At 40.5% G+C, this 9,256-nt stretch overlaps 1 protein-coding gene across 50 annotated transcripts in view; it reads left to right on the top strand.

Moving 5' to 3' along the window:
- FOXP1 (forkhead box P1) overlaps positions 1–9,256 on the top strand; it is a 562,577-nt gene that overhangs the window by 515,322 nt on the left and 37,999 nt on the right. For all 50 annotated transcript variants that reach the window (XM_075938629.1, XM_075938614.1, XM_075938618.1 and 47 more), the window contains one exon: positions 842–929. In XM_075938629.1, coding sequence (XP_075794744.1) covers positions 842–929 — 88 coding nt within the window. The remainder of the gene's footprint in view (positions 1–841; positions 930–9,256) is intronic.

The following is a 9,256-nucleotide window of genomic DNA, read 5'->3' as shown; positions in this document are numbered from 1 at the left end:
AGTTGAAACTATGTGCCAAATATTTTTTAGATCAAAGCATTTTTTTTTGAGCTATTGAGTGGAGATGGGGGAAAGGTTGGTGTGGGTGGAGTATGGGGAGAAAGAAGTATTTGGCTGGGGAGGGGGTATTTATTGTTATTTTTGAATTTCTGTAAATACAACAGTGTCCCAAAAAAAGACCCAATCCAGTTTTAGCCTGAGCCTGAAAATGATTTTAGTTCAGTGGTTGATTTATAAAACATTTGTTTGGGGAATGGTTTTCAGAACACACATTGTGGCAAACTTTTAACTCTAGTAATGCCATATTTCAGGAATTGTTCTAGTTAAATTTCTAGTATCTGATCAAGAATACTGTTTATTTTTCAGTAACTACATGTATCTCACTCTCTCTTTTATTGGTACATATTTTGCACATGATTATACACCAAATTTTATGTTCTTTTTTCCATTATTTGCACAACCATAGTATTTATTTTTAATCCACAAAAAACATGAGGATTCTTGTATTGCATGTATCCATTTAGATATATCCAGCATTTTGTAGTCAAGTAATATAAAATTATTTTTACCATAATTTCTTAATCTTATTTTCATTTACCTAAATAGTGAAAAACAGCTGTTCAGCAGAGTTTCTTTTAGATCTGAAATAACCTAATTGAAAAATGTGCTAAAAACAATGAGTGATGGTAACAAGCACTAGTTCAAAGCAGGGTAGGGGAAAAAGCTGAGATATTGATGGAAGACCTGCTGGATAACACTCAGATTGCTTATTCATCCTGGTAACTACTTTTTCCTTTTTGTTTATCCATTTCACTTAATGATTTTCTGTGTATTGTTACAGACATCTCAACAGTGAGCATGCGCTGGATGATAGAAGTACAGCCCAATGTAGAGTACAAATGCAGGTTGTACAGCAGTTAGAGCTACAGGTAAAATAAAATTTATTTTAATATTACCTCAGTACTGATCAAATCCAATTCTCTACAGCAATAAAATGAGTTCTGCTTTACCCCACTATGATTGAAAACAAGCTTTCCAAACCTCCTTGTAGTAGTTTTAAAAACCGTCAAAGAAACTGCTGCTTCATTTCCTCTTTTCTAAACCGTAATTTGAAAAGAAATAGGAAGCTTAACCAGGCTGACTGGCTGGGAATCCATCAGTATGTGTCTAATGCATTTTTTTTCTCAAATTGGGGGGAGAGCGGGGAACAGGGAGAATAGGGGGGAATGAAATACCTTCCCCATGGTTTAGAGTTGTTGGCATGGAGGAAATGATCAATGTTTGTTTCAAAGCATTGCCTGAACTGGCTTATTTTATTGGTGGTTTCTCATACACTAATACTCTGTTTAATTCTTTTTTCTTTGCCATTTGTGGCAAATGATTTTAAGTGAAAAAGGGGAGGAAGGGTAAAAATTTGAGCTTATTAAAATGTGCAATTGCAGAGGTATGACCCATTTATGTAACTGCCTTTCAAAATGCTTTTGAGTTCTTTATATCTCCCTGTGTCTCTCTGCTCTAGCTGGGCGACTTTGTGTGTCTGTGTGTAGTCAAGAGGTTAGCAAAGGAGGGGAAATTAAAACAATGTTGTACATTATATAGTTACCAGCCATTGAAAAACCTATTTTGTATGCAAGACAGCAATGCAGAGATATATGGAATGCCCTGGGCTAAGTACAGAAGATAATTACATTTGGAATTTTACTGAGTTAAGTCATTTATAGCTTCAAATAGTTGGAGAGAAAAATCAGCAAAAACACACTTCAACTTTTTTGTTGTTACTTTTCAAGATAACCATTTTTTTAACCAAAAAAACCCCTTTTATCTTCTTATCTTACAAATTAGCTTTTTTCTTTCATGGATATTTCCTAAAATTTTACTTTCAGTAACACTGCAGTCAAGACAGTCTTTATATTAGCTGAAGCTATATAAACTATTTTAATACAAGTATTATGAAAATCAAACTACTAATAATAAAATAGCAGAGTCTTGCAGAAATTGCTGTGAGAAATGGTTTATTTTAACAAGTTTTTTGGGTATTTAAAAAAATTCTAGTCTTATTGGTGAACTGATATATAATATAATCTTTCACTAAGGTGCAATAACAGTCATGCTGTAGGTAAGCCTTGTTTGGGTTCTAGTCTGAAAAGCATTATAGGTTCTGTAATATTAATTTAGATTTACTGGATTATGTTAACACCTGTACCCCATTTATTCCATCTAAATTAATACAACAGCTCAATCCTATGGTCAAGGGGAGTTTGTATTGTCTAGGGACAGTAGGATGAAGCCCCACATGAAGAGTTGAACAAGGGATAGGAGGTATATGTTGGCTAGTGCTTTATAAGCATGTTACAAAATTGTGGTAGATTGATTGGTGTTATATAACTTTAATCAGAATCTGGGCTTGAGTCATGCTGAAATGTTAGACCACTGCTCTGGTACTTTTGGGGGAAGCCGAAACGGTGTACTTCCAACCCTGTTACTTGCTGGAAGTGCATCCCAGCACTAGTGTTGTTATAGGAGCGCTGATCCTAATGAGCAAATGATGATCGTTAGTGTTAGAAAAGACCTTTTAGCTCAAAGTCCATTCTCTGAAAGCTATAGTCCCTGGTAGGATATGTATCCCTTAATTTAATAATATGACCTTAGCTGAAAGTTCAGTGTTGTGTTACAGACCCATAAGTAATAGATAGGATACATTAGGGCAGGCGTGGGGAATCTTTTTTGGGTTGGGGGCCACTGACCCACAGAAAAATCAGCCGGGGGCCACACCCAAGTGAGAAGCAAAAAAACACAAAACAAACTCTCACTGATGTAGCCCCCCAATTGAGGAGAAAGACACTCCCCACTTTTTCCTCACACAGCAGAGCCTCGGGGTGCCAAGACTATTAGATTTTGAGTGCTCCAGTCCCATGGGGGGTTAGAGCACCATCATGGGCTTCCCAATATTGGGAATTCCCATGTCTTGAGGGCCAGATCCAGACAAGCTGGGGACCACATCCAGCAAGTCTTATGGATCAGGTCTTTGGGCTTGCATCTCAAAAATAGAGTGAAACAAAGACCAAAAGAAACAATGGTTAGTTTTTAGGGTAGCAAAGGCAATAATCATAGGCATAGACTGAATCTATTCCTCAAATACTGAGTTGTATTCGCATCAGTGATTGCATTAGTTTTGCAAAACATATTGGATCAAAGCCATAAAGAGTAGGAGTATTAGTGGTTTGGGACTTAAAAGAAAATTCAGTCAGGAGGAGGGTGCAGTCATACGAGCTGCTACAGCTACTCTTCGCTTCCAAATGATTCCCTTACCCAGAAGTGAGGAGTTCCTCTAGCAGGTAGGTTTGTTCTGTTCTGTAAAAAACCTTAGCGGAACGGAGGGTTGGCCCAAGAGTACCATTTGCATTGTAATTGCCTAGCTCTCTAGAATGTGGGCAAACAGACTAAGATCATGATTTACATGGCTGTCAAACAACTGCAAAGCAGTACTGTTAGTCAGTACAGCCATGTAGTGGATTTGAGTTCTGTGACTTAGACAGGTAAGGCATGGTGTCCCACCACTAAGCCAGTTTACCCTTAGTACTCAAAGTGCTACTCTGCAACTTTGCCAACAAATGGGCTTATAATGTGACTCACAATGCTGAGGGTTAGCAGGCGTGACAATGAGCTAAATTCTGCCTTGTCTTTTACTCCATTCTACTTTTCTGGAGAGATGGTAGGTTTTGACCTGGTGAGTTATTGTGGCTGTATCCAGGGGAGATGATGTTGCATAATCATATTGCAATTTCCTCATGCCTTTAATGGAAACTTAGCCACATGATGCCACTTTAATTTGTGACTCTGAGATGCCATGTGATGCAGAAGATCCTCAGAGTCCCTGTTGCATGTAGGATTGCCAACCCTCCAGAATTGCTCTCCAGGAATTAAAAATTGATCTTTCAGTAAAGATTATGTCATCTGATGAAACCTCCAGGAATATGGCCAACCACAGTTGGCAGCACAGGTGGTGGATATATCTGTGTGATGTTCCCTTCTCTTCTTCACACTCCATGTGTGGCTCCTTGTAGGGAGAGGAAGCATCATTGTAAGGTATTGCATCACCATGATACTGCTTCTCGTTTCTGTGGGAAATGGGAGCCAATGGTTCCCAAATGAACCGACCATAGTCTCAGCCCTTTTGATACTTACTTCACACGCCTGTGATTAACAGTCTTCTTGCTGTGCCTGAAACAGTCTGATCCATTTCTGCAAACTCTCAAAGAGCCAGATGCATGCTGTAGATTAAGTACCACCTTACCATCTGATGTCATCCAGTTCCCCTTCACTGAAACGTCTTGAGAATATGAACTGTGATTTTATATTTCTCTGACTGCGTCCATTGCATTTCTTGACTATCTCATCAGGCATAGCTCTTTTATATGGTTTTTCCTAGAATGAATGTTGTAACTTCACTTTAAGACTAAGTATTGTACTTGGCTTGAGTGTAATGGAGCCAAATTTGATTTTCTTTCTCCATTTTTGTCTTGTTATTGTTAATCTGATGTGTAATATTCTGTCAATGTATGCATAACAGATGTATCCAGTGCTGGTGCTAAAGAAAGTACAATTTCTTGCTTTTTTTTATGAATGTTCATGAAAACATCAGGTCACATTTGCATTTGACATGATCACCATTCATTAGGGGAACTGCAGAGAGAGAAATGAGTCATTGGGAATGAAGGAAGAGTAAGAGATTAAGGTATAAATGCAAGCAAGGTACATGCCATGCTGTGTAGCTAGGCCTTAGTTGGAGTAGTACCTTCATTTTGGGGCACCAGATTGGATTAGAAGAGTTGGAGGGCAAGCAAGAAAAATGATAAGTTTGAAAAATAGCATGTGCGGGGGAAACCTGACATGAAGATAGCTGGCCATTGTCAGTGCAGAGAAAAGGCTACTTTGGCCTATTTTGAACAATGTAAAGGGATGTTATAAAGAACATAGGAAACAATAATCCTTGCTAGTGGCGAGGCCATAACAGGCTCATAACTGGTGACTGGCCTCCCTTCCCCTCATTTTCAGTCTGCCAAAATCCTGACGCTAAAGTTGTCTTTATTTCCTGATGGTCTAGATCAGGAGTGGGCAAAAGCCACTCCATGGGCCAGATCCGGCCTGCGCAGCTGTTCCAGGCCCTGCCCCCTAGTGCATTGCCTGGGAGCCGGAGCCACGCGAGCCCTTTCAACGGCTTCTATGTAAAGGGCTCGCGCATTCCCTGTGGCTGTCAGGCATCAGTCCCAGGGAAGGTGCGAGTCCTTTAAATAGAAACAGTTGAAAGGGCTTACGTGCCCCCGGCTCCCGGGCAACACACTAGCAGCAAGGTCAGAAGCAGTGAGCCCTTTAAATAGCAAGAAATGAAAGGGCTTTCAGCTCCTGTCCCCTGCTAACGTGATGCCTGGGAGCCACAGTGGAGGCGTGAGCCCATTAAAGGCTGCTATTTAAAGGCTCTGCCCCTTCCGCCCAAGGCCCCGCCCTTTCTGGGGTGGCCTGCGAATACTTCACAAATTTTTGAAGTGGCCCCCATTCAAAAATTATTGCCCACCCCTAATCTAGGTGCGGTGTCCCTTCTGAGCCCCCCATACTGTCTAAAATCCTTGTCCTTGTTTTCAAGGCCCTTTGTTCTCCCCTGTAGTACCCCACCTGGTGCACTTAGTCTTTCTCTTCATCTCCATTTCCCGTGCTCATGGCACTTGCTCCTGGGCTGGCCTCTATCTTCTGGTATGCTGTCCCTATCCTTATCAGCAACATGTCCTCTTTCTGCCCTCCCTTTCCTGAAGAGTCCAGTGTTCTATTTTCGTGTGTGTTTGTCTTAGTTTTTAACCACTTCACAGCAGGGTGGCATGTGGGGTTTTTTATCTGAGTTGATAAGGTGCTGTATAAACTTAAGAGAACCTACATATGTTTGTAAGAATAGTTGACAGAAGAAAGGTTAAGCAGTGCTTAGGTGCCACAGTGAGAAGCACCTTTAAAAATCTAAGAGAAATACTAGCTAATACTTCAGAACTTGAAGACAATTCAGTGGCCAGGGAAACCCCATGAAGCCCTTATAGGTATTCACATCTAGACTGGACATTTACCTACTAGAGATGGTTCAGAACTATTGGGCACAATATTGCCACAGTGCAGAGAAGTGCCAAATGGCCCACGAATGAGCCCTTAAAGTCTAAATGATTTTATAGCATAGCAAAAAGAAACAAGGAGAAGAACAATAGGTAGAGCCTGTGTCTGCATCTGTAGCTGCAAAAATGAGCCGCAGATATCTGCATTTGACATCTACAGCTGTGGATGCTTGCGGATATCTGCAAATGTGCAGGGTTCTAGATATAGAATTTGTATCTGCATCCATATCCACAAAAAAAACCCTGTGGATATCTGCATCCATACACACGGGACTTAAAGCGGGTATCCGTGGATTTACGGAACTCTAAACATAGAGAAAAAGGAGTGTTGGGGCAGAGAAGACAGTCTTTTGGGAGCTGACCTTTATTCCTTGGTTATGAGAGTGAATTCTTTCTCCCCACCTTCCTCTATCCTAATAATCTGGTTTAGTGCTAAAGTCAGGGAGCAGATTTTAGCTCATACGCATTTAGAATATGCACCTTTAGTCAAGTGCTACTGAGAGACTAACGTACAGCAGGGCCTTTTGGATGACCTTTGAACAGTTTTACAGAGGGAATGTATTTATCTCCTGTCATAGGGAGAGCAACAGGGAAACAGTATTTATAAGTATCTTTGAATAGCCAGAATAGGGCCCATTTAAGAGTAATGCTAATCAGTTTATTTTCTATGCATAACAATTTTTTCCTGAAGAATGCTGTTAGTAATCAAGTGCATTTTCCTGCAGAACCACTAATAGTCCCCATTTCCAGACCTTAAGAGCCCTCGTTAATGCCTCAATGATGAGAGCTTCCTCACATCAGTGGCCTAGCAAGCCCTCATGACTTCTTTTGAATGATCTAACTGAGTGGCAGGGTGGTACTAATGGAGTTACGGGCTTATATCTTCCTGCCCTAACGGAAAGCAGTTTAAAGAAATTCTTGGGATTTGTAACTTCTATTTGCTGCTTTGAAAGCAAGAGACTTCTATTTTTCATAATTTAAACTCCTGCCTAACTGCATGAGCATTCAAATTCCCAGACTATGACAAAATATTAGTATGTGTCTGCCTGAAATGTCAAGAGGATCTTTAACAGAATTTATCCACCAAATACTGCATTAAAAGAATGCTAAGATGGTGACTGAGAACAATAAAAATAAGGACATTTCCAGTTCCAAATTAAATGTACGGTGCCATTGGGATGGTGGGGTGCAGAAGGAAACTAGCTAGGGGTTCCCCCTGATGCTAGGTGTTAGAAAATTGTCTTTTCTTCGCTTTCATTGGTGTGTCACCCATGGACAGTTTTCAGATCTTGGTTTTGCTGAGAATATTTATTTTATTTTGTTTCTAAATGAATGATCTTCTGCAATATTTAGTCCATGGACTGAAGGCTAGTGTTCAGACTAAACTGTAGGCAGCTCACATGCCCAGCTGTTGGACAAATAAAACTATTCAGAGTAGAAAACCACACAACCTTCATTTACTGAGGCCAGATTTACACTCGTAGGGAATGTTAAATGAAGATGCACAACTCCAGCTACGTTAATTATGTAGCTGGAGTCGACATATCCTTTTTTGCATTTTCCCGCCATCCCCACAGAGGGAGGTCAAACGCTCCTATCAGCTTCCCTTACTCCTCACACACAAGCAGGAGTACTGGTCACCGAAGGGGGCACCCTCTGAGTTTGATTTAGTGAGTCTTAACTAGACACACTAAATCAAATTCCGGAGGATTGATCACGGGAGTGATCATCTTCTGTTTAGTGTAGGCATAGCCTGAAATGTAACAGCATTCGTTGGTTTGGTTAGATTTGATTTGATATACATTAATGTATATTAAGGGGCAGCTTCCTCTGAAAGAAAGACATTGGAGAAGAGTCTGATCACTCAATCAGGAGCATGAGATTGGCTCCTTACCCTTCTGTGGAACATCCAGGGAGTTTGGCCAAAGGATCTACTATAGACACAGGATTCTCTTTGCACCTTCCAGTCTTGCCATTGTCCCTTTCTCACAGCCAATGAAGGAGCGGACTTCTCCACAAAAGTTTCTCCAGTCTAGGCCATCAGCTGTAGCAGAGTCATTTAACACAGGCCCAAGCTCTCTGGAGTATTGAGTTTCCATGTTAAAGCCTAGCTGCTGAAACTGCTGGGCAGGGTACCATAAATGAAGGTTATTTTTCAGTGTGGACTCTTGTCTGCTGTAACCTCAACTACAACCTCAAGCCTTGCCACTCAGGCTGGGGGATTTCCGTCAGGAGGAAACTGTGTTTGCCTACCACCTCAAGGCAGATTGGTACTGCTGACCCAAATGTTGTAAGCCTCCATATATCAATATTAGCCCTCTGAGCTATCTGGTGGTTTTCAAAACAAAAACAACAACAAAAAAAAGCCCAGTGACTTTGCTTTTGCACTTTTGGAACACAAGACAATTACTTAATTTTTTTCTCCCTTTAATTCCTATCTTGAAACTCTTATATGACCCAGTTCAAGCCACCACAGCATTTTGGTACAGTTAGAAACCCCTTCCCTTGGGCAGATTAAGACTCCCCCCCCCCCCCCCCCCCCACCATGTAGTGAATGGGGATTTATTCCTAAATTTTTCTTTTACTTGATTTTACCCTGTTTTCTACTCCTAAACAGATGACTCTTATAAGAAGGGCAGGTTTATTAAACTTCCACTGGAATGTGATTAGCTTTCTCCTCTTGCCATGAGGAATTTGGATTTTTTAGAGCAAATCTCAGACCTAACAATGAATATGTGAGAAAATTGTCAATTTTGTGGGCCTCATCTAAATTCCATTGATGTAAATAGGAATCCATTTACTGGGCATGTGTAGTAATTATAGCATCTTTTATTAGTATTCTTTCTGTTCATAATATATATTATTTTCCCATTGTTTACAGAGTGCAGCTGAAAGATACATTTTACACCTAGAAAGAGCTTTCGAGGTCCCCCAAAACAGCAAAGCTTATGGTCTGATCAGTGCATTCTAAAAGTACTCACAAATCAGCTTGTGTGCAAAGAAACAACTGAAATCAAGGCAATAGTAATGTGAAAGTCTGGCAATCAAACTCTGTCCCGGTTTTCTGTTGTAAAGTCAAGGAGAGCTGAGAAAACTGTAGTGTATCG

The sequence above is a fragment of the Pelodiscus sinensis genome, chromosome 11, assembly GCF_049634645.1.
Source record: "Pelodiscus sinensis isolate JC-2024 chromosome 11, ASM4963464v1, whole genome shotgun sequence".
Taxonomy (NCBI): domain Eukaryota; kingdom Metazoa; phylum Chordata; order Testudines; family Trionychidae; genus Pelodiscus; species Pelodiscus sinensis.
This window is presented reverse-complemented; position numbering and strand designations above follow the sequence as displayed.